The sequence below is a fragment of the Taudactylus pleione genome, unplaced genomic scaffold, assembly GCF_031769625.1.
Source record: "Taudactylus pleione unplaced genomic scaffold, aTauple2 ptg000090l, whole genome shotgun sequence".
Lineage (NCBI taxonomy): Eukaryota > Metazoa > Chordata > Amphibia > Anura > Myobatrachidae > Taudactylus > Taudactylus pleione.
The window spans coordinates 5,299,071-5,325,054 of NW_028284492.1; the positions used below are offsets into that span (position 1 = coordinate 5,299,071).

The window sequence follows — 25,984 nt, forward strand, 5'->3', positions numbered from 1 at the left end:
TGGATGTTGAAACTGTTGTGAGGTTTTGCATTTATTCATCCACAAGCATTAGTGAGGTCGGTACTGATGTTGGGTGATGTTTCAGTCCTATCGTCCAATATCAATGCTTATCGGGGTTGAGATCAGGACAGTCCAGTTCTTCCACACCAAACTTAGCAAATTATTTCTTGATGCACCTCACTTTTTGCACCCGGGGTATTGTTGTGTTGGAATAGTAAAGTGCATTCCCATAAACTGCTGTCACAAAGTTGGAAACTCACAATTCTCTAGACTCCGTATCATTGTTAAACATTCAGGTAGGGAGGATCTCCTGACGGGATGCTGGCGCTCAGCATCCCGGGGGTCAGAATCCGACGCCGGCATCCTGATCAGGTTACAATCCTGACTGCTCTAGGTAAGTAACCTTAACCTAACACACTCTCCCTGCAAAATATGTGGAGGAAACCTGCGCTAATTAATATGCATAAGGGTTGATATGGATGAACTGACAATCACCACATTGCTATAATTATTTATAAATCTTTACTTCTAATAAATTATAATATAACAATATCAAATTGACCGGTCATTATACAATGTAAAAGGCACCATATTATAGTGATACAATTCTTAGATACACTATCACAAAAATGTATTGCTGAGAGAGGTGAATCCAAAACATAAAAAAACATAATATGCAATAAACCTAACACCCGCCCCAGTGCCTAAACCCAGCAGTTGGGATGCCGGTGTTCTGATAAGTGTCGGGACTCTGAATGTATCCCTTCCTGGCTGTAGGCTTTACATTATGCACCTGTTTGCAATCGCTGTAATACACATTTAATAGGGGCATCCATATACTTTTGGCTATGTAGCATATGCAGAGCATATAAAATGTGTTTGTACTTGTCATATAATATGCACTCTTCTTTGGATACATATCCCCCTTATATATTTTAAGAGAAATTTTACTTTGGGAAAGTGTGTCGGGTGGCTGTTTGCTGACAATATTGTGACCACCTGGGGCACTATATTCACAGGTGGGACTAGAAGAAATATGAACATTTGCAAGAATTCTATTGGAGCAAAGTCTTCTGACTATAGGCGAGAATATGTATTCTCATTATAGTGTTCATTCTAGCACCGTGCACCTGTCACAACCCGTGCCGCTCTCTACTGTGGTGCTTCTAGCACGCTAGTCTGTATCCCAGCAGTTTGTTGCATCATCTGAGTGTGCTAGAAGCATCAGAGCAGAGAGCGACACCCCAGGCAGGAAAGAGGAACTGCACAGGTATAACAGGTGCAGGGTGCTAAAATTAAGACTACATTATAAAACTTTCCCAAATGATTAATTGATGCATTATACACAGGTTAATATAAAGGATTTTTTTCCACTATATTTCATACTTAACTGCAATGAGCCCTAGAGCTGTCTTTAGAATAAACTACTGTCCAATAGAAGGGACAGGATTGGTTATGTGGTTTTGGTATCAATAAGATTTTTTTTTGTAAAATGCAATATTAACTGAGCAGGAAATAACCTTCACCTAACGTTGTTTATTTCTTTCTTTTTTGTTTTACAGGAGAGAAATCGAAACAAACAATAATTGTATGGAGTTAATTCTGCTCTAAATACAACACTAATGATGCAGACTCTGGAAATCGCCTACTTTGTAGAAGAAAACCTAATTAATGCTTTTTATTTCTGCTTATGCAACATCTTAAAACTTTTTCCATAAAATTTACTTTTTTTTTTTTTTTGTCCCCCCGACCCTCACATAATGATTTTCATCAATGCATCTATCCTTATACTCCTCACCAAACACACCCGAGAACTTTGTCAAGCACTTTCTGTCCTGGAGCTTTTATCAGTAACTGTCGTCTTTTTGTAATCAAGCATCCTAGCAAAGACGCAGGAGACTCATTAAATGCAAGAATACGTTCTCATTTTCAGTTTGTTTCATACTAACAACTATTATAAAAGTGGTTAGTTAATGATGTGAGATTTACTCAGTTTTTTTTTAATTATTATTATTGTGTCCTTTTTCTTAGTTGTCGGAAAATTTAAAAATGAATCATGCCATATTTAATTCAGGAGTAATCTCTAGTTGTCTATCAATATTTACTGTGGTGACATCAATATGGCGAAACTAAACCGCAGACCCATAGAGACCTTTTCTTTCATTTGTTTTGGTGTAAGAATGTTAAAGTACAGCTTTTGTGGCCACCAAGTTTAATGCACAATGTATCAATGTATCTGTGCTTATTCTCATTTACTGCCGGGAGCAGAGGATGCCGCTGTCTTGTCAGTAATGAAAAGCAAGCTAGCCAGTTCATGTTTGATACCACTTCGTGTCACAAATCTCAATGTTTAGAGTAAATGTCCCTCAGTCCCAATGAGGCTTTTTATTACCTTTCTAATTACATTTGACTCGTATTATGGAGTGTTTGCAAATCTGACCAAGTGCTCTCATGACATAGAAAATTTACTCCTCTTACTAATTTGCTTGTTTAATAAACCTTTTTTTTTTTTTTTCAATTAGCGAGCATACATGTGGAATTTGGCACTTTTGTTTTGTTTTCCCAATGAATTTGTTTGGCTCTTTTAGCTCTTAATAATTAATTAATGTGGGCGCTGCTCAGCCATCTATTTAAGCCTAGTCCTGATAAGTCCCACTGCCCACTCTGTGATTGCTTTAAGTGCCTCTTCTGTTTTATTTTTAGTTTTTATTCTAGTTTAGAGAAATGATAATCTGGTAATGTATTGCAGACAAATGTATTAATGTATATGAGCCTCTCTAAAGCAGGAGCTATTGTGCATTCTCTAAAAATCTGCTTAATGTAGTGCAAACTTGGGGTCGCCATATGGTAGAAATGTTTTTCTATGCGAAATATGTCTGTCCAGCATAAATACTAAAGATTGTGTTATTTGCTGTCATTCAGTTATTTTTTTTTTGTCCTCTGATTTCATAGTAAAAATGATTAACACATTTATATTTCTGAAACAAACATTAGGGACCTAGTATAATTTTCTTTGACGCAGTTAATGCTTATGCATGTAATGGAGGAATGGGGGAATTCAGTTGTTTTTTTGGGGGCGCCCGTCAGAGCAATTCTATTGTTGCTCCGATCAGGCTTCCATTACTTTTGATTCACCCAAAAGCATTGGGAAACCAGTCTAAAGTCTGTGTTAGGGTGCCCAATCCATGGACTTATCGCACATTTCTGCTGGTCACCTCAGGAGGCTGCAAGCAGAAATGTGTGTAGCCTGGGCTATGGGTGCTCAAACGACAGAACCATTGAATTGCTGCCGGAGGGCGCCATCTTGTCTCAGGCGTGAGAAAAACAATTGAATTCCCACCTATATGTATTTGAATTCCCCCCTATATGTATTTCCATACAGTAATAAATTTAAGATGAAGCACCGCACACCAAAAATAATTCGCTGAAACCGGTGATACAACCACTTATTGCACATTCAATTTTGATGTTGTAATAGTAGCAGAATGTTAAGAAAGTGTATGATATTTTCTAAAGGGGACTTGTTAGCTCTTGGGATAAAGAGTACTTGGTATAGTACTCATGGAGGCATCCATTTTGTGGGCTGAACCAATATTCATGGGGATCCAACCTATCCGTTCGTATGAACTAGTGACATCACTAAAACATGAAACATTGGGGGCAATTCAATTGCTGCTCCGTTTGGGCACAAATAGCCACTGGTGCCGGTACTTCTTGCCCCCTCCTGATGTGGCGAGCAGAAATGTGTGAAAAGTCCGTGGTTTGGGCATTTCTAAACAGGACTTTTAGACTGGTTTAGTTTTCCACAGCTCAACCTGGTCTAATTGGGCGTGACAAGCGCGTTAATGAGCACCCAAAAACAATTGAATTGTAACATTGGGCACCCATTAATTAGCACGTCTTTAAAATTGAATCACCCCCACAATTAGTTGCTAGTGAGAATTGATTCAGCCCATGAAAAGGCTGCTTCTATTGCTGGCCTGGCTAACCTCTGGCTCCCCAGCTGTTGTGAAACTGCAAGTCCCAGCGTACTCTACTACCGATTTGCTAGTAAAGCATACTGCAACTTGTAGTTTCACAACAGCTGGAGAGAGATCTATTGTATGTAGGTGACATGTATGCCTTAATGGTAAGACGACTGGTGTAGTCTGTGATGATGGAGCAGTGTCACCAAATGAAAAGGTTTTTATGTGTGTGAAAATCATGCAAGTCTGTACACATTTCTTTATTTAAGTGATACACATGACCTTCCCGTGGATTCTGGGGCACATAACCATGGTTTCTTGTGTGTTTATTCAAGCATTTCATTATCAGTGAATGTTTATAGTGCTGGCAAATAGCAAAAAGCGATCTAAAAATGAGTTATTATATAATCTCTAAGTGACCTATTTTGCGTGAAGTGATTATTCTTTTTATTCATTGTATTTTATATAAAATGAAGTCTACATACTGTACCCTCCCGCCGCCGCCTCCATTGGAAGCACACTTTCCTTATGTCAAATCTTAAAGCTTAGGGTTTTGTTTTTATGCATATGCTTTCAAGAAGTATGTTTAAATGGATTTAGGGGTCTATTTAAGCAGTGTTAGGATACAGAGTGAAAAGTGATAAGAAAGTGATAAGGTGCCAGCCAATCAGCTCCCAACTGTCATCTCACAGGCTGTGTTTGAAAAATGACAGTTGGGAGCTGATTGGCTGGCACCTTATCACTTTCTTATCACTTTTCACTCTCTCTTAACACTGCTTAGTAATTAGACCCCTTAATCTTTTAGTCGACAGTCTCCTTTGTCATCAGAACTATATCAGAATTATTTAAAAATATAATTTTGCCCCTAAGTTGTTATAAAAACACTAGCAAAGCATTCTGTACCATACGTGTTCTCAATTTTTATTGCCTACTACTACCCTACTTTCTCTTAGTGACGTAAAGATTAGAGAATGGGAATCACCTTTGTGACAGATGGGAAAGGTACAGTAGTTTGCTGTCTGGTAGCTCTTGCTTCATTTAGGTGATTAAATCAAATTTGCTTACCTCTGTGTAATACATTCTACACTATACATTTTTCTGATCTTGTTTAAACTTAGAGGCCACATATTGCAATGGCACTAAGGAAGTGGCAAGGTTTTGTGCATCACATGAGACGAGACGTATGTTGCACTGTTTCGCTTCACTGCAGAGAGTTTGTTCCTGATACCTCTCTTAATTAACCTAGTTACTGCTTGTATGTTCATCTAGTACTGTGGGTAATGTTACATCTCATGTATTGGACATGCTAACTAGTTTTTATGCATAACTCCCACATTTGCAGTCTTTAATTGGACAATAATCTGTGGATTTAGAGAATGTGACCTCTCACTAGCTGCTGCAGTATTGTTACCCACACACCAGAGAGAGGTGGCAATACTACATAGCTTTAGTCAATGTAAATGAATTGTCTGTTAATGTACGCCTTTCACACACAGAATTATTTTATTCTTCTGTTTAACTTTGTGTTGTGCTTTTCAAATTGCCCAATTATCAGTCTTTTCCAAATACACGTATGCTATATTTGAACCATGTCACTTGATTATTTCATAGTTTCATTTACTTAGCTCCAGTAGTGGTTGTCCCGCTGCTGTTCAGCTCTTGGCAAACTAAAAATCTTAGGAGGCCCTGCTAACCATGGCTGGTTGGAACATGTAGTGTAGTTCCCAGACAGTGGGAAAGCTACAGACCTGCCTCAGGGTATATACCCACCGGTGTGCAAGATGCTTTGTTTAGCCATAGTTATTTGCAATCTCATTAGTGTTTTTGTCTTTTCAATATGGCAAAATGCAAGAATATGGAACTAATAGCATACTATAGAACGCAAATAACCTCTCCGCACCCTAAACCTAGCCCTCCCCCCCCCCCCTTGGGGTGCCTAACCATCCCCCCCAACCCCGCTACTTACCTTCGAGATGCCGGGATTCTGACAAGTGTCCGGATTCCGGCGCTAGCATTCTGAGAGCCGGAATCCCCGTTGTCGGGATATTGACCGCATCCCTTTTTAAACATTTTACAAATGCATGTAAAGTGAGTTAATAAATGCCAGTGAGTAAATACCCCTTGTCATCTGGGTTAATAAAAGCCTAATAAACAGAACAGAGACTGTATAGTATGACAGATGACAGGGATGTTGCAGTCTGCACCTACAGAGTGTTATATTCTGCAACAAAGTGATATGGTATCTGGGAGAGCTTTAAATTAAATGATAATTTAAGAACTATTTTATTTAGCGCACATTAATTCCTCAGCGATCTTTACAATCCTCAAGTGCTATACCAGTATTGTGAGCAGCTTTATGATGCCTGCTCCTAATCTTAAAAATTATTTTTTTTAAACTATTTTCACAAAATGTATTTCCCTTATTTTTACTTACTGTTGAATACTTATCCATCCAAAGCTTAAAATATAATTATGGTGCAGGTTAACAGTTTTAATTAATATTTCTAACCACAAGCTCAGTCAGGTTGTATAAAAAAAACTGTTTATTATATACCTATATTGAAAAAATATATACATATATATGAAGTAGCTGGCATTTGGGTTGAAATCAATCTGGATATGTCATCTATGTATAGAAATGCGTAGTAGAATTATATAATTTTATGCAGCAAAAAAGAGAAAAACTTGTTCGATTGCTGGTGTTTTTAAAGGGATCTTTAGATTTATTGCGATGTTACATTTCACATGGGGTACACTTTAGCATCTGGCATAAAGATTAAAAATTCTGGTTGCACTGCACGAAAGGGGGGGGTGGAGCGTTAAACATTTCTTCAATTTGTTACAATGTATGTTTTTGAAAATTAATTACAGGAAGAATCCAGTTGTATTACACAGTTGTGCCTCTGCATCACTCTGCCGTTTGTGAGAACTGTGGTGACCCAGTCTTGTACAACTAAATTTTATGTATGCGATGAAAAAGTTAGATATCCCATATACTGTATACGAATACGGCAGAGCAAAACAGTCCTTACAGAGCTGGAAAATAAACCATGTTAAAATTCATTAATTGGCATTTATTTATTTATTGGATGTCTATTGTTTTTGGGGATAATTGGGAGTCACAAATTATAAGCTAGAACACTTTGTCATTTTCAAAAGTCCTGTTTATATTTACCAATGAGAATCACTACGCAAGACCTTGAATTTTGGTGATTGGAACTGCACTACCAAGTCTAAGACTCACTAGAATTATACATTTATTGGGCAGTCCATTTAATGTGTAATATTGTTACAATTTACTGAACATTTGCTAAATGTGCCTATTATATTGGGGAATGTACACTTGCTGCAATCTTCCATGTTTGAATGAAAGAAAAATCTTTTGGCAAGTGATATAATTTTATAAATCGTTAAAGCCAAAGTTTACATCTTAGAATTTACGGTTACAGGAGGCTGATGGTGTCAAATGATTGTAGATTGCATATAAAATGTGAGCTAATACAGCTATAGACATGGCTGTGTAATTGATTAAATATTATGCAGTTTGTCTCGTGATTACCGGCTTACAATTGCACAACTAAAAATTACTAGTATAGCCGTAGCCTTAGTGATCCATGGTTTTGTTTAATTGGTTTCTTTAAGGATACACAATTATGTTTTGTAGATCTTTTTTATTTTTTTTTCCTGAATAAAATTATAAACCTTCGGATCTATTGTTTAATCTGTACTTGACTGTCCCCGAAAGCTCATTCTAATCCTTATTTAATCTTACAACAATCCGTTTTAAATATTTTAAGAGAATTGGCTGATAAAAAAAGGTGCTTTAGCATCGTTATTAGATTTTTCTACTTCAGGGTCCATAGGGGGTCCACAGGGTTGACCTTGGGGTATAGGTTGGGAACCAAATCCGGGCACCACGCAGTTAAAGCTTTTAGCTCCCAGGATGCACTTGGGTCCACTCTCCCTATAACCCCACCCCCAAGCCAGAGGCACCTCAGTTTAAGTTGGTGCCCGGCCGGAATCGGGTCACCGTTTAGTGCAGTGGGGAGCTGATTAGCAGCCCCTAAGCTTTATTTTTTCTAAAGGACAGAGTTTTTTATTTTTCCTTTGGATTCTTCAGAGCGGCAGCGTCAGACTGTCCATAGGACGTCTAAGCTGCCGCTCCGTCACCCCGCTGGCGCTGAGACGCCAGTACAGATCTGGGGATCTCAGCGGGACCCCAGAGTCTGTACTAGCCGGACTCTGCGGGCGCCCAGGACTGCTGCCGGATGCACGGGGAGCAGGTAAGGCGCGGGTCACCGCTTGCGGTGATCCGCGCATTTGAAATGCAGTCCTGTGCCTCCGGTCTCTGGGGACAGACCGGAGGCGCCGGCAGTGGCGGCGGGCCCCCCATACCCCGTGTGTCCACTAGACCACCAGGGACTTAGTGTTCGGTGCAGGGAGCCGGCGTCCCGGGGGTTAATAGCCGGCCAGGGGAGACAGCCTTCCCTGTTACACAACAGCCACCCTGGGTGGATGTCGTTTTTCTATGAAACGCAAATTGGCGTGGTTGACGCCCTGTGCTTACTTCCCACTTGGCTCTACCGTGAACTGGATACTGTTTTGGGCTCTTTCCCTCTTACACGGGGGGAAGCCTATCTCAAGTATTATTATCCCTGTTTTAGGGCTGGTAGCAGGTCCATTCTGCACCTGTATCATACACCCTCAGTATTACGTGCCTTTTGGGTCCCTGTTGCTGACTAGCGGGTGGATCGCATGGCGGGACTCTGGCTGTTGCCAGATATGAGGTATTACAACAGTGTTTGGTCTCCTGTCCCAAATTCCCTGAGGGTCATCATGAGCCCCTCCTGGGGTGGATGGGCGTGTTACTCGTCGGATTACAGACGTTACTACGCATCCCATTCCTGCGTGGTCGGATTCTTCTGATCCGTAGGTGGTAACTCTGCCTGAAATCAGTATACTCGCTTTCAGGGGTTGTTACCCATCCTACCATGGCGATAGCATGGTTGGTTAATACTATTGCATACTGAGCTGATGCATTTGTAATGTTTTTTCCCCTCCAACACGTCTGGGGTTCAAATGTATTTGGTTGCTCACGTAATATATGCAGTTGTCATAGGTGGACATGCCTATATTGGATACCAGCTCCTAATTTTCAGAGTTCCGGCTGCGACGGTATCCTCCGTAATACCCTATGGCTGCGCTCTGGGAATGCAGATGTGCAGATACCATCTATAGGGTATATCTTGTTGGGTCCTGACCTTGACAGTGGCAGTACAAATTTCCCGCCGTCAGCTATGCTCACTACGGGGCCTCAGACTATTAAGTCTTTTTGTCCTCTGGGTCAGCCTAAAGGTCTGTTTCTTCATAGACTGTCGGCCTTTACAAGGGCTGACATATCCAGTTCCGAGCAGACCTGGACTGCCAGCCGATCCTGCTTCTGAACCTACGGATATATCGTCAGCCTGACGAGACAGGCCTACCACTGGGAGATGGCGATTTCTCAGTTTGCCCGGTACTAGTGTCTAGTTGCCGCGGCTACGTGGGTAGGAGGGTACGCACTCTCTTTGCTCAGGCGGCCTATTTCCATGTGATGGTACGCAGGCCCTTATTCGGAACAGGGCCTTACAAATCCAGAAAGCTATACAGTTGTTGCGGTAAGCGGAGCTAATTGGGCCATCCCCACTTTCTCAGCGAGGGACTGGTTGTTCTGCTTTCTTTCTGGTGCGGTGGCTGAATGGTCCTCTTTGGCCTATTCTCTGTCTCAATTCCCCGAACCAGTTCCTAAAGCTACCTGGGCTCAGGAAGCAATCCCTATGCTCCATCATACTATGTTTGGAACCTGGGGACTTTATGGTATCACTGGATATACAGGACGCGTGCCTACGGGTACTTACAGAGACCTTACCTCAGCATGGACTGAGGTTTGCTGTATCACAGCACTTACGATTTTTCGGGCTCTGCCTGTTGGGACTGCTCTCAGCCCCACAGGGGTTTACCAGCGTTTTGGATTTTCTGACAGTTCTTCTGTTCAGTATATCCCAATGCTCCTGTACCTGGATGGCCTCCTGCTCTTAGCAGGATCACCGGGGTACTTTACAGCCGGGTCTGACTGACTGACAGGGGGTTGACTGCAGACGTTTAATCAATGGGGAAAAAGTCCTCCCTGCATCCCTCTCTGGGTATTCTTCACCTAGGAGCCCTGCTGGATTCTCAGAATCTGAGAATTCTTCTGGCATAAGACGGCATCTCCACTCTTCCATTAGGAGTACATGGATGTCTGCGCAGTCGACATATGTCTTTACACTCTGGGATGCATGGTCCACTATTCAGTGTCTGCCTTTGGAAGGGTGGAATGGGCTTAGTTCCATTCCAGGCCTTTCCATAATTGGCTTATCTCCAGATGGAACAAGTTATTTCTGTCTGATCACTGTTCAAACGATGATGCTCTCCCCGGAGGCAAGTCGGTCCCTTTTCGGGTGACTATGGCCATCTCGTCCAGGGTATTCTTTGCTAAGGACAGTGTCTGGTTCGCATCCATTTCAGTGCAGCTGGATGTCTGTCGATTCCACCCTGTCAATTAACTGGTTGGAACTTTAGCCTGTCTTGGGCCTTCACTCTGGCATAACCCTTGTTTCCCGGTGAACCTGAAAAAGTTCAGTCCGACAGGGTCAGAACAGTGGCTTCCTTTTTAGCAATACTGTTCGTTGGGTGGCAATGTCAGGTATGTCATACATTCGGACATTGTCTGAGGGTCTCCTCCCGACCATCTCGACAGTGTTCATTTCAGGTGCTCTCCATTGGTAAGCGGGAGTCCTCAGCCGTCACGACGTGCATCCAGGGGACTAGTCTCTTCCCCAAGAGAGGTTTCATCTCCTGGTGAGCAGGGGGGGGGGGTCCTCCTGAGGTGACCCTCATGGCCTTCTGACTCTATCACACTATGGTGTTACAGTCCAACTCTGGGGATTCTGAAGCAACCTTCAGTGACTCTTTGTCGGTGAAGTAGTTCTTCCAATTTGCGTACCTGTGTTCTCCGGTCTCCATTCTTCCTCGAGGGAAGTGTTTCAATCGAGACGGAGATGCTTTCCTGCTGGTGGCTCCTGATTGCCCCAGATGTCAGGGGTACTTGGTTTTTCGGAGTCTCTCCATCGATACTCCATTCCTGATGCTTCACTGCCCAGACCTGTTGTCTCAGGGTCCTGGGGTTTGTCTTGGACCTGGGTCGTTTGTCTTTGACTGCGTCCCTACAGTGGTCTTACGGCTTCCCTGGCTTTGTCATCGTTGGAATGATTAGAGCACATGGATCAGTTTTTGCTGGGACCTACCACAAACTGTGGCAGCCATAATTCTTATGGTATTATACCTGTCGATATGATCCTCTGGTGTCCAGGATTTCCAGATATTCTGGCATTCCTTCCGGCTGGCTTGGGTTTCACCCTCGGCCTGGCCTTCCTGACTGCGGATCTCTACACTGTCAGTATGATTAAGATATGGAATTGCTCCGCTCTGGTATCCAGTTCATCCTTTGGAGTGTTTTCTGGATTATGCCTCCATTTGTCCTCCCTAGGGACTCCTTGGGAGTTAGTAGTGGTTCTTCGTTGACTCCGGGGAAAGTTAATGGAACCGCTGGTTGTGATTGCCATTACATGGTCTATTGCTTTGGCTTTCTCTCTTTCTCTCAGGGAGTTTATATCACCCAGGTGAGTGTCGGAATTGGGAGCGTTCTCATGTGGCTCCCTCTTCTGGAGGGCATCTTGTCAGGGTGTGAGTTGCTCTCACCCTGTGTTTCTTCTTAGTGATTTTTAGGTTCCATATTATTCTGGAACTTATGGTGAGGCCATTCAGTCCCCGGTCTTATCGGCTGGTGTGGCCTCATTGACTGTGGTCCGGCCTCTGTGGATTTATGTGATCCGTTCAAGTTCCTGACGGAAATCGGACTCCTTATTGGTGGTCTGAGATTTCTGGTTTTAACAGGAAAGGATGGCCGGCCTATGGCCAAATGTTGGCTGGACGGCCTCGTATGTCTTCAGGGGCCTACCCATGGGTAGGCCTTTCTGTTGTTGATGCTTGTTTTTTCTCGGGCCATGTAACCCTCGTGGGTGGCTCGCTGTGGCGCCTTGGCTGTTTTGCCTTGCTAGATGGCCACGTGGTCTTCTGCCCACACCTTTTTAAGGTTCTAGGCATTGGTTTCCTTTGCCTCTCCGGATGCTTCCTTTTTGGCGGCGGATTCTCCTCTCAGCACAGGAGCGTCCCCTCCCTTGGTTGAACTGCTTTGGGATATCCCCAAGGTCAACCCTGTGGACCCCCTATGGACCCTGAAGTAGAAAACAAGAGATATGGTAAGAACTTACCTTTGTTATCTCTGTTTCTACGAAGTCCATAGGGTCCACAGGGCGCCCGCCCTGACGCACCTGGCTTCAAATGGGCTGTGTGGCTGGTCACCGGTTTTCCGTCTCCCATTTCTGTGAGTATGGTTATCGAGTGTTCCAGTTTTCTCTCTCTTTTTTTTCTCCTCCTCCGGCCTTTGGCTACTTACAAACTGAGGTGCCTCTGGCTTGGGGGTGGGGTTATAGGGAGAGTGGACCCAAGTGCATCCTGGGAGCTAAAAGCTTTAACTGCGTGGTGCCCGGATTTGGTTCCCAACCTATACCCCAAGGTCAACCCTGTGGACCCTATGGACTTCGTAGAAACAGAGATAACAAAGGTAAGTTCTTACCATATCTCTTGTTTTAGCAATAGTGTTACCAGATAACACATTTTCTTCCTCAGGGTCCATAGAGATCCACAGGGATACCATGGAGATATTATGGTTGGAAGACCAGGCACCAAACAGTTAAAGCTTTGGCTCCCAGAATGCCCCCGGGTGTATGTGTGTATGTATGTATATATATATATATATATATACACACGCCCCGCCCCTAGCAATTGGACTTCAGTTTGTTCGCTTGGTGTGGCAGGATTCAGACGCACCTTTTGTACAGGAGACTGCTTAGGCAGTCCTAAGCTTTAATTTTAATTTATTTTACTTTTTCTTGAGTTGACAGTACTAAGCGTCTGTATTAAGATGCACGGGCTACAACTCCATCTACCTCCGCCGGGCCGCAGCATCAGTAATTGTGCTGGTGATTTTGGCGGGTCGTGGCTGAGATTAGCTAGCAGCAATGCAGAGACCTGGACTGCACCGGATGCTCGGAGATGTCTGGTAAGGCGATTCCTTGCTTCTGGTGTAGAGACACACCAGAAGCCGCTGCTGTAAGTACCAGGGATTGTCCGTATCCTTACTACACCAGACGGGGCCTTATCTGACACCAGGGATCGGCAGTAGATATATTTGCCACGAGGCCAGCGTACCAAGTTGGTTAATGCAGCTTAGGGGACGTAGGCGCTCCTCCCCCAACCCAGACGCAGTGTTGATAGGTTTTGCGTGCCTGGGTTGCTTCGCCTACCCTCCACATGTATGAGGTGCTCACGGTTCACGGAGTGCACCTGGTAGCTGTTGGCCTCAGGAGGGTCTCGGTCAGTCTTCCTGTATACCTCTTCTTTGGTTAAGGTATACAGTGCTCTATATCCTACTATTACTTTGCGTTGCTGTATTTATTTTTAACCCAATTGTAATTATATTACATATGCATTGTATGTTACTGTTGCTAGCTGCTGACTATGATTTCTTTCTATCTGTCAATTATAACTGTCACTATTACTTCTTTCTGAGTACTTCACATTCATTTAGAATTTGTGAAGGCTGTCACATTACTTTGCGATTGTTGCCTTTACTTTAAACATGTCTAAAGATAAAGGGAAGCAGGAGGGGGAGCCACCTGTGTTGGTTTCATGTAAATCATGTACGGTATATGTGTCCTCACAGGACATAAAGGAGGGTTTGTGTGCTGTCTGTTCTAAAGAGACACCTTACCATTCCAATTTACCTGTTGTTGGACAAAAGCCATTTTGGATTGCTTCTTTGTCCCAGGTTATGATGCAGGTGGTGGATTATTTTGCTACTCCGATGCCTCCTTGGATGTGGTGTCCACATATGTTTTCACCTCATGGGCATTCCTCTATTAAGGATGTTGACAGCCATTGTAGTTAGAATATGGCGCCAGCTAATATTGATAAGACCAGTAGTGACTAAAGCACCTAAATGTAAGTTCTCTTATCTCAGTCTGTTAAACATGGATTTAGATGCATCATCAGAGGAGTAGAATGATGCACAGGATTCATCTCCAGGATCTACTTCTGGAGAGGAGGGAGGATCATCCATCTACTGTGGATGTTACTATTTTAGTGAGGGCGGTTAGATCAGTCCTAGATATTCAGGATGATGAACCAACTCATAGTAAGAAGCCTCCAATGTTTAGTCACCACTGAAAGGTGTTCAAAATGGTATTTCCTGAGTCTGAATAGCTCACTGAGCTTATTGAGGAGGCAAGGGGAAACCCTGGTAAGCTATTTTATGTTTATAAGAGAATAAAATCATTATACCCATTCTCACATTCGGGAATGGGTACAAGTGGGAGGTAGTGCCTCCTACTGTGCATACTCATGTAACGCATCTGATCAAAAAGGCTACATTGCCTATTCCATCAGCTTATTTGAAGGATTCTGCAGATAAACAGATTGAAGCTTGTCTTAAGGTGATTTTTTCATCATCTGGAGCGGTTACCCATCCGGCTATAGCTGGAGCCTGGGTAGCTAAAGCAGTTGAAGAATGGATTGGGGGCATTGGAAAATTCCCTACCAAATGCTACCAGAGAACAGATGATTAATATCTCCCATATACAGGAAGCAGCTTCCTATCTGGGAGGAGCTGCAGTGGATGCTGGAATCTTAGCTTCTAAGGCATCTGCAGCTTCCATAGTTGCACGTAGAACCCTGTGGTTAAGGTCATGGAAAGCTGACACAACATCAAAGAGGGCGCTGGAAGTCTTACCTTTTCATGGAAAGGTACTCTTTGGAGCTGAGCTGGATAGCATAATCTCTACTCTGGCGGAGTCAAAGTCAGCAGGTCTGCCATCTATGGCATTTAGTAGAACTAAGCAAGTCTCTTTTCAGTTTTCGTCCCCAGTGGAAAACCAAAAGACAGACTTCTTCCAAGCCGAATAGTTTTCGTAAGTCAAAACGACAAACTAAGGGGTCTGGCCAGACAAGACGTTCAGCTTCTAGGCCAGACAATAAGCCCTTGGCATGATAAACCGGGCCTCCTCCTGGGGGATTCCAGGGTGGGGGGGCGACTTTTTCAGTTTGCAGATTGTTGGCATCAAACTACAGATGCCTGGGTCCAAGAAGTGGTCTCAGGGGTATTCCCTCACTTTCAGGACACCCCCTACCAGAGGTTTTTTGCCACAAAGCCTCCATTGGATGTGAGCAGAGCCTTTGCTTTGCTTTTCAGGAAGCAATTCACTCCCCGCGGCTATTTCTCAACAGGGAAGGGGTTATTATTCAAATATATTTCTGGTCCAGAAACCAAATGGGGCATATCACCCTCTATTGAATCTAAAAATCCTCAACAGGTTTATCCATGTTTCCAAATTCTGCATGGAAACTCTCCAGTCAATTATTTCGGCTATAGAACTGGGAGATTACATGGTTTCCCTGGATATTCATGATGCATATCTGCATGTCTATCCTTCAGCAACATTACCAATTTCAGTCTCTTCCCTTTGGCCTCTCTATGGCTCCCCGGGTATTTACCAAAATAATGGCGGTCATGACGACCTATCTCAAGCGTTAAGGAGTCAGAATACTGCCATATCTGGATGACTTTCTGATATTGGCACAGACTCCGGGGGTGTTGCAACACCATCTTCAGCTGACCATAACCTGCCTACAAAGACACGGCTGGATCATCAATTGGAAGAAATCATCACTTTCTCCAACACAGGGAGCATTGCTAGATTCTCAGACACAAAGGGTGTTTCTGCCAGAGGACAAGATTGTGGCATTTTCAAAGTGATACGCAGGCAAAGAGTATTCTGTCAGCAATGCAGATGCTGGGATCAATGGCATCGACCTTCCACATGGCGGGCTATGCTCTGTTCCATTCCAGGCCTCTGCAAAGGTTGATTCTGTCCAGGTGGAATGGACAGTATCATTCAATACGGTCCCAGATGATCTTTCTCACCTCAAAGGTTCGTCGCTCCTTTTTCAGCCACCAGAAGAGGGAGTATCTAAGCAAAGGGCTCCCATTCTGGATTCCAAATTGGGTGCTCCTCACCACGGACGCCAGTTTCACGGATGGGGGGCAGTGACAGGTCATCACATCTTTCAGGGGAGATGGACAGATCAAGAAAGTCATCTGCCAATAAACATTCTGGAACTGCGAGCAGTATACAAAGCACTTGTCAGGTCACAGGACCTGTTTCATGGCAGACCTGTCCAGATCCAGTCTGACAACACGACAACCGTTGCCTACCTCAATCATCAAGGAGGCACAAGAAGACATGTGGCCATGAAAGAAGTGACACAGGTTCTCATTTGGGCAGAACGTCATCTTCCAGCCATCTCTGCAATATTCATTCTGGGAATACTAAATTGGGAAGCAGAATTCCAAAGTGGCCAGGACATACACGCTGGAGAGTGGTCTCTCCATCCGAGACTGTTTCAGCTCCTGGTAAACAAATGGGGGCTACCAGAGAGAGATCTTATGGCGTCATGCCACGACCACAATGTCTCCAGGTACGGGTCCAGAGACCCATCAGCAGCCTTCGTGGACGCATTGGCAGTAAGATGGGATTTCAGGTTATCGTATCTCTTTCCTCCAATGTCCCTGCTTCCAAGAGTTCTCTGGAAATTCAAGCAGGAAGGCTGAACAGTAATACTGGTGGCTCCAGCTTGGCCCAGATGTCATTGGTTCACCAACATACAGAATTTGTCAGTAGACAGTCCATATCTTCTTCCTCTGTGACAGGATCTGCTAATGCAAGGTCCCTGCCGACATCCGGACTTGCCTCGTCTAGCTTTGACGGCGTGGCTCTTGAAACCTCCATCCTAAAAACAAAGGGGTTTTCCAGTTCGGTTATTCAGACGATTCTTAGGGCAAGGAAACCTTCTTCTGCCCGAATCTATTACAGGGTTTGGCATTCCTTTTGTCAGTGGTGTTCCAATAAGGAATATGATCCTAAGGTGTTCAGAATTTTCAGGATTCCGGCTTTTCTGCAGGCAGGATTAGACATTAGTCACCGCCTGGCTACTTTAAGAGTGTAGGTATCTGCACTATTAGTCTGGTTCCAGAAGAAGATTACTTCATTACCAGATGTCAGAATTTTTTTTCCAAGAAGTTCTGTGGGTTCAGCCTTCTATTGTTCCACCGGTAGCACCGTGGGATTTGTCTTTGGTTCTTAAGGGGTTACAGGCGTCTCCATTTGAACCTTTAGACTCTGTAGGTTTGAAGTGGTTGACAACAAAGGATATTTTTCTTCTTGCTATCTCATCTGCTCGCAGAGTCTTGGATTTGGCAGCTCTCTCTTGTTCTTCGTACAAGGGAGAGTTACCTTCCTAATGTAGTGTCCCATTTTCATGTGAATGAAGAAATTGTTCCAGCTTTTCAGGCACCAGACCAGGGGTAGCCAACCCTGGTCCTCGAACGCTACCAACAGTACATATTTTCCAGGTCTCACAGAATCACAAGTGTAATATTTGGCTCCACCTGTTTTTCAAATGTGTTAGTGAGTAATTAATACACCTGTGCACCAGCTAGGTGGTCTGGAAAACGTGAACTGTTGGTAGCTCTCGAGGACCGATGTTGGTTACCCCTGCTCCAGACCTTTCTGTAGGTGAAGCCTCCCTAGATGTAGTTTCTGCTCTCCGTATTTATGTGGAGCGTACAAATTCTGTTAGAAAATCAGATTCTCTTTTTGTATTATATGGATTTCACAAATGAGGATGGCCAGCTAGTAAACAGAATCTGGCGAGATGGCTATGCATGACTATCTCCCAGGTGTATACACAGGCTGATCTTCCTGTCAAACAGTGTGGCAGTGCATTCTACTGTCTGTAGGGCCATTGTTGGGCATTCAGTTGTGGTGCCTCTGCTGAACAATTATGTATGGCTGCCATGTGGTCTTCTGTCCACACTTTTCTTAGGTTCTATGCCTTTGAAACTTTTGCCCCTCAGAATGCTTCCTTTGGGTGACGAGTTCTCCTTTCTGCTCAAGAGCGTCCCTCACCCTTGGGCAGTGGTGGTGAACCCTGGTACTCCAGCGGCTGTGGAACTACATATCCCAGCATGCCCTATCACAGTTTTAGCATTCCCTAATAGCAAAACTCTGGCGGTGCATGCTGGGATATGTAATCCCACAGCAGCTGGAGTGCCAGGGTTCGCCACCACTGCCCTAGGAGAACTGCTTTAGGACGTCCTTATGGTATCCCTGTGGTTCCCGAAGACGAAATATGGAGTTATGGTAGACTTACCTAGATAGCTCCTTTTCTTTGATGTCCACAGGGCACCCACCCTGACCCACCTGGCTTCATTGAGTGTGTTTATTTCGGTAACCGATTCCCTCATCTTGTGTAAGTGTGTTTCTGGTGTATGATGTTCTTCCTCCTGCCTTTAGGCTTGCTAACTACTCTGAAGTCCTATGGCTAGGGGCGGGGTATATATGAAGGAGGACCTGGGGCATTCTAGGAGCCAAAGCTTTAACTGTTTGGTGACTGGTCTTCCAACCATAATATCCCCATGGTATCCCTATGGACCTCGAAGAAAAGGAGTTATCTAGGTAAGTCTACCATAACTATATATTGCACTATAGTGTGTTACCTAGTACATCACATTACATTGTAGCAGACAGAAGGGAGAGCAGCTTGGGCTTAGTTTCCAGTATACAGACTGCTTGCTGCTAGGTAAGCACAAATAATAAACCATAAAGGGGTTCAACTGGTAAATAAATTTAGGTGGCTATGTAAGCATATATAAATTATCTTCATCATTAAAATCAACACTTTAAAAATGTTATTTATTATATTACTACATCCTACTTCTGATGCTTAGTGTGGTCTTCCAAGTGTCTGAGATGAGGATTCTGAACATTCCATTTAGTGGCAGAATTTGTACTGAACTACAGAGTGCAATTAAACACTTTGTCATTGTTTTTATCTGGCTAGTGCAAATTAAACAATTTAAAACCATTGCTCCACAATGTTGAGTTATGTCGATAAATGGGTAGTAAATGGCCATTTTCTCTTTTGCCACTTGTGTACATCTTTGTATGCAGATAGTGAAAATTTGTAGGCAACTTTTTAAGCTCATTATCACTTTTGAAGTACAGGTTGAGCCTCCCATAGCCAAAATGCTTGGGACCAGGGGTATTTTGGATATTGGAATATTCTGTATTTTGCAATATTTGCATACCATAATTAAATATATAGGGAATGTGACCCAAATCTAAACACAGAATATACACCTTATACACACAGCCTGCAGGTAATTTATACAATATTTTCAATAATTTTGTCTCAAACAAAGTGTGTACATACATTAAATTAATTTGTTTCATATACACCTTATATACAAACCCTGAAGGTAATGTTATACAATATTTTTTTTATAATTTGTGCCTTATTGTTTACATTGGACCATTAAAAAGCAAAGGTTTAACCTTTTCAGTCATGTTGAAAAAAAAATTCAGTATTTCGGTATATTTGGATATGGGAGACTCAACCTGCATAAAACCTGTAAACTTTTAAATTTCCTCCTAAAATATTTTTTCATATCACATTTTTGTATTTATGGGATTTGTCTTTTAAATGCTGTTTTCTATATGAAGATGTCCTGTTGAAAATATATGCTGACATCCCAACTGTCATCTTTTTGCTGTTCATACTAGGCAAACCTTTCAATGAGGGAGTATAAAAACTATCAGTCCAATTGGTGAGCTTTTCATACAAGTCAGCCAAGACTTTTATACCACTACAGAGAATGAATACATCCAGTGAGCAGCAGTTCTATGGGTGTTGGTAACAGGTCAGATGAGAATGCCCAGGATTTTTCAAGCTGATCAGAAGGCAGGAATAACTCAAATAACGAAGTGTTACGGTGTAAGCAGAAGAGTATCTCTGAACACACACTGACAAACCTTGAATTGGTTGTGCTACAGCAACAAAACCACAGAGTTCCAATCCTGTCACCTACCCACAGTAAACAGTTGTGACCGGTTCCTCAAACTGGAAAGTTGAAGATTGGAAAAGCATTGCCTGGTCTCACTACCGCTTTCTGTTGCGATGTGCGGCCAGAATTTGGTATACACAACTGATCCATCCTGCCTTGTGTGAACCATTCAGCGTAATTGTTTGGGGAATGTTTTCTTGGCATATATTGAGTTCCTTAATACATATTTAGCAATGCGTAAATTCAACAGCCTACCTGAGCGTTACTGCTGACCACGTGTATACCTTTATAGCCATAGTCTACCCATCTTCTACTGGCTACTTTCAGCAAGATGAGTGCTACAAAGCACATGTAATCTCAAACTGGTTCCACAAACATGACCATGAGTTCAGTTCATTGTTAAAATCAGAGTAGTTACAGAGCAGTTAGCCTGGCTCTGAGTGGAGACTGAAAGAGAGGGTATGTTAGTGAATGAGTATTAGAGGTGGGGGTAGAGTAGGCTCTAATACAGTGGTTGGCTTTCAGAGAGTACTTAAAGGCTGGGGGAGAGTGAACAGGTGTGGTAAGAAATTCCACAGGTGAGTAGGGCCACATGAGAAGACAGTCGGTAAAGATGGCTATCTGAGACAAGACTAGGCAGCAGCAGATCTAATGCTGCATACATGCGGTACGATCTGCACAACCAATGATATCGCTGAACGATTTCCCTTGAACCTTTCTCTAGTGCAGGACAAGCGATATTGGGTGTACACACTGAAGGATATCTATGATATCTTTCAGTGAAGTTACCCTGCTATATCGCTGAACATGTAAATCATGATGAAATCGTCCAAGTTGGTTTGCATGTACGGACGACCATAGATATCGTAATCGTCCATGTGGGAACGCGCATTGTTGGTCGTTCACTGCATAAAACTGAACGCTATAAATTATTTATCGTAGAACGATATCGTTCATAGATATCGTACCATGTGTACACACCATAAGAGTACATGCAATATAGCATTTTTAGACCAGATTTGACAGGTTTGTTCAATAAAAATTAAGGACAACAGCACAAAAAAGTGCTACAAGAAACCCACCAACTTGAATAGCTACATCCAATCTAATAATGAATACCAACATCGGCGGCTCAACAGCGTCCCAAAAGGTGAACTCCTTAAATTCAGGCAAAACTATACTGAGGAGATGATGTGCTCTGAACAATTGGACAAAATGGGAGAACTCTTCTTAGCCAAAGGCTACAATATAAAGGAGATTAATGAGGCCAAGAAGAAAATCCTCATTAACAACAGAAATTAATTGTTTGAGAACAAGAATATGATTTCTGCTGCTGTAAAAGGTGATGATTGATCAGTCATTACTAAGTATAGACCCCACCACAAATTATTTGAAGGTGTAATTAAAAAGTTTGGCCGCTTTTATTGAAAGACCCTGTATTGATAAACATTTTACCTTCTAAACCCTGTGGAATCTGTATTGCTTGCAAATCCACAGCAAAAAATCCCTCCAAAACCACTGAATTCACTGTGAAAGGCATGAACTATGAAATTAACGACTGTATTACTTGCCACACCAGGATTGTGGTCTGTCTTATGGAAATGCAAATGTGGCCTTTTCAGACGTGCCAGAAAAGCAATCAAAACTTGCCTACCAGAATATTGCAGATCTATAAAGAAGGGGAATATTGCCCACTCTACTCTGGAACTTTGCAAAAGCGCACAGTACCTCTATCGTTGGACTAAAGCAGTTTTTAGGGATCCAGTATGTGAAGTTGACTTGGAGATATAGAGATAAAGAAAACAGATTAGCGAAAGCGTAGATGATATGGACAAACTACAAACCTAAAACCCTTATCCCTGCAGGGTAAAACTCAGACTCTGAACTAAATATGGTTTATCTGTCTCTTTCATAGGATTCACATCACCTCCCAATACTATGCACTTTATCTCCATTTTTGTCCCTTATCCCCACTATTTGACATCCAATTACCAAATAAATGTATCAGTATCCTATATTTTAAATGGCTATTATAGTATTACTTTTTTTCTTCTTGCTTTTGATTTTTTATGTTGGTTTACCATTCACTTCTTTTATATAGGTATATATAATATCAGTATCCTATTTCCTATATCTTTTATAAATGTTATCAGTATCTTATACATATATTTTAAGTGTTTCCTTATATGTTCATGTGTTTTCAATTATACTTTTTTCATTTAATAGCACTTTCGATTCCACCAACAGAAACACAAGAATGCCCAGCTCACACTAGTCCAGTGCACATGCCACTTCCTGAGTAACCAGACAGGGGCCACTACTGCAGAGATACACATCCTGTCATATGCATGGTGGCACCATGGCAACAGATGACATGGCTCCGTGTCGCTTCTGGCCCATCAGCGGATATTCCACTTCCAATTCTCATTTGCTTTGGGAGCCAGCTACATTCAAAGTTCACACAACTGCAAAGACAGATCCCATCACACTGCCAAGCAATGACTGATCATAGTGCCATAGACATTTGAGCCATACCTGTGACATTGCTGTAATAGTGACTTTTTGAAGTTTCACTCCGACTTCCAGTTTTTCCCGCATCCAGATGTGATTGCCCAGCTGTGTTTTTATGAACTCCATCTTAAGCTGGGTACACACCCTGTGATGATGGTGCAATGCTATGGAATGATCCTGTGTACAACGGCGCAGTGCATTGATACATGTGTGTGACTGCACCACATCGTTCATTGCATTGTCTCATCTGCCATTTAGAACAGCAGGTGGGACGATACAATGAACGATGGATTGGGTGTGCACACTATACGATGTGTACGATATATCTTTTTGCTCTGCGATATTGTAGAAAACATTGTATAGTGTGCACCCAGCTTTACTAGAAGTCTTTCATCCTTGAAAAACCGCTTCTTGAGCTCGAAACGAGTTGGATGTGTACCTACCGGCTGTTGACAGCGTTTCCATATGCACGGGGCATCCAGAGCCTTCCCTAAATTTGGCATGAAATTTGCTATCTGGAATTTTGAGTGGTTCAGGATTTTATGGTTTTATCGTATTATATGGTTATTATCTGGAGCACCAGAGTGTACAGATGTGCCTTCATACCAGTGGGGCTGGTGTCACCCAGTGTGCCACATACACCCTGATGGAGCCACATGTGCCCGGAAAGGACGTGACCTCATGGGGAAGGGTGCGTGCTTCCCAGTTTTCAACACACTGGGAGCATGTCCAGTACTCTCAGAGATACTGTGCTGTCCCCAGACTGCCAACTCAGTGACTGGGATACAGGCACTGTACGATAACCTCACAGTTCAGCTCCCGGCCACTGAGACTGCATTTTGAGGTGACACCCGGGGAGGTCCATATTATCCACATTACCCTGGCCTCAATATGCCATACTGTGCGATACTGAGGTGTTTCACGTGATGTGTAGTGTCTTTCTTTAAAAAGTGTACTACAGACTCCGGGCTGCAACTTTAACCACACAGGAAATAGTTTTAAACATGTACAGAGTCACAGATGAAGCACAATGGAACTTGGCATGAGAGAAAGCCGTGACTGCTGCATCGCTGTACTTCATATACGGATTCAGACTAATTCGCAAACAGATTTACAATTGTTGCAGATCAGATTGACCAGTGGAATTTAGCAAAGTAGTTTTGTTGCTTCCAGTTGTTTGATTGTGCAAATTAGTTTCATGTTTTAAGCAAAAAGACTCTGCATGGGCGACTCGCCCAGGAGCGGGGCTGTATCGTGTGACTGAAGCCACCGTGTGACAACATATCTGTATTCTGTACATGTGATTATGCTGGATTATCTGAGATTTCTCAACGTCATGAGACAAGAATTCATATTGTAAGTATTATCTGTAGGGCGACTTCCTTGTCCATCCAAATTCCTAAATCTTTTGTGGGTGTTCTGTACTTTACTATCCTATACAGTACTATTGTTTTTTTCCCACATGTCATCTGTGAGAACCCTCTTATGAAGTGAATACATTTGTACTTTAACTTGGGCTAGGTGTCTCTTTGTAATAACCTGTTATACATTAGTCTTTCTCAGGGGCAGCTTAAGAGCCATTCAAGCGAAGCGTCTACACGTGGGCGCCACCCCATAGGGGGCACAGTGTAACCACCAGGACTGATGATTGCCTGCAACTGACTGTCACCGTCAGAACCGTGTCTGCAGTACTAAGACAGGGCTGGACTCATCTTCCAAGCGGCCCGGGCCGTGGCGTCCTGGAGGTCATGCAGCTGTGCACCCCATTGTGCACCGCAGTGTGGACTACAGACTGACTTGCTTAGGCTGCCAGCGAGGGAGGGGGTATGGAGCCAGCCTTAACTGCAAGTTATGCAACACAACAACTCTCACAGATTGTCTTCATATCAGCCATTCTTCAATGGGGGTAATTAATTTTTCTTCTGGGGGACAATGTGGGACTGATTCTGATGCACAGATCCGACACATGACACATGGGGTGACTTAGACACTCAGCCACAGGGAGAGGTTCCCAGACAGAACGTATTTCTGAATATAGCGTCTCATTGCATCCAAAGTCACTTATAGTGTTCTAGGCACTTATGATTAGTATTTTTGTTGCAATGCAGTTGGTATAAAGACCAAGATTAACGACAACACAGCATGGCATAGCGCACTCTTACTGGTCTTTTGCCTTTTACCCAGGTAAGTGTCTGACGGCCTGATTCATAGTTGTATGCTAATGCTGCGTCTGCGTACGCAGTGGATGTGCACAATTATAGTAATTTTGCCTGGAGATCGCAAATCTAAGCCACTGCATACAAAGAAGCAGCCATGGACGTTTGTCCTTTTTTTGATAACCCTATGGTCACTCAGAATGGTCACGTGAAATGAGATACCGGAGCCATGTTTTGTGCATTTGGGATTGCAGACGCAGTTGGCGACACGGCCCAATATGGTTCCGGCACACTTGTGTTTTTGTCGCTACACCACGTTGCCTCCCGCCCCTGTCAATCACTCTGCGAGCGACTACGGCAGGGGTGGGGAACCTTTTTTCTGCTGAGGGCCATTTTGATATATATAACATTATTTGTGGGCCCAGTGCAGGCCACACCCCATCCGTGTGATGTCACATGGGGCGGGGCCACAATCATCGGTGGTTACAGCAGCACCAGTACAGAGAGCCACATCGCTGCATCACAACAAACAGCTGCTCACCATCATATGCTGCTGCAGAGTTGGCTGAAACTCTGAATCTGTCTGACACTGACCCACCACCTGGAGCCGTGGAACAAAATGTACATATTAGGTATAACTGTATATGTGCGTCTGTGCCTGATTAGGTGATGCCAAGGCTAAAAGCCACAGCGAAACGCATGTTGGTGGTCGGTGTCCTGCTGTGTATCCAATGCCTCATGTACAAATTGTGAATACGACATATATATGTTTGTACCTATGCACTAATGTTAGGAGAACTATACCTGGGTCTTGACACTGCAGGACCCCGAGGCTTGGTAGCAGTAAATCAGGCTCAGATTCTCATATACATTTATACCTGATATGTAAATTATCATACACCTCTAGACCCTATTGAATCATCTTCATATTACTTTCTAGGGGTGATTGCGTGGGTATATTTTTTGTGTAGGGGTGGCACCAAACTCAAACTTGCCTCCGGGTGACTGGAATGAACTTACACCCCTTGTATAAACAGAAGCTAAGTCAAGACCGAAACCCAGAGCAGCATGAGGTGAGTAAACAATCATCAATTTCAATGATACATTAGTGCACAGATTCTCAAACTCGGTCCCCAGGACCCCAAACAGTGCATGTTTTCTAGGTCTTCTCACAGAATCACAAATTATCTTCACCTGTGAATCTTTTAAATTGTGTCAGTGATTAATGAATACACTTGTGCACTAGCTAT

At 43.2% G+C, this 25,984-nt stretch overlaps 1 protein-coding gene across 4 annotated transcripts in view; it reads left to right on the forward strand.

The window, feature by feature from the left end:
- The window catches only part of YTHDF3 (YTH N6-methyladenosine RNA binding protein F3), a 37,378-nt gene extending 34,461 nt beyond the window's left edge, over window positions 1-2,917 (forward strand). For all 4 annotated transcript variants that reach the window (XM_088469319.1, XM_088469320.1, XM_088469321.1 and 1 more), the window contains exon 5: window positions 1,563-2,917. In XM_088469319.1, coding sequence (XP_088325445.1) covers window positions 1,563-1,586 — 24 coding nt within the window. In that variant the 3' untranslated portion in view covers window positions 1,587-2,917. The remainder of the gene's footprint in view (window positions 1-1,562) is intronic.
- The last annotated feature ends 23,067 nt before the right edge of the window (window positions 2,918-25,984 follow it).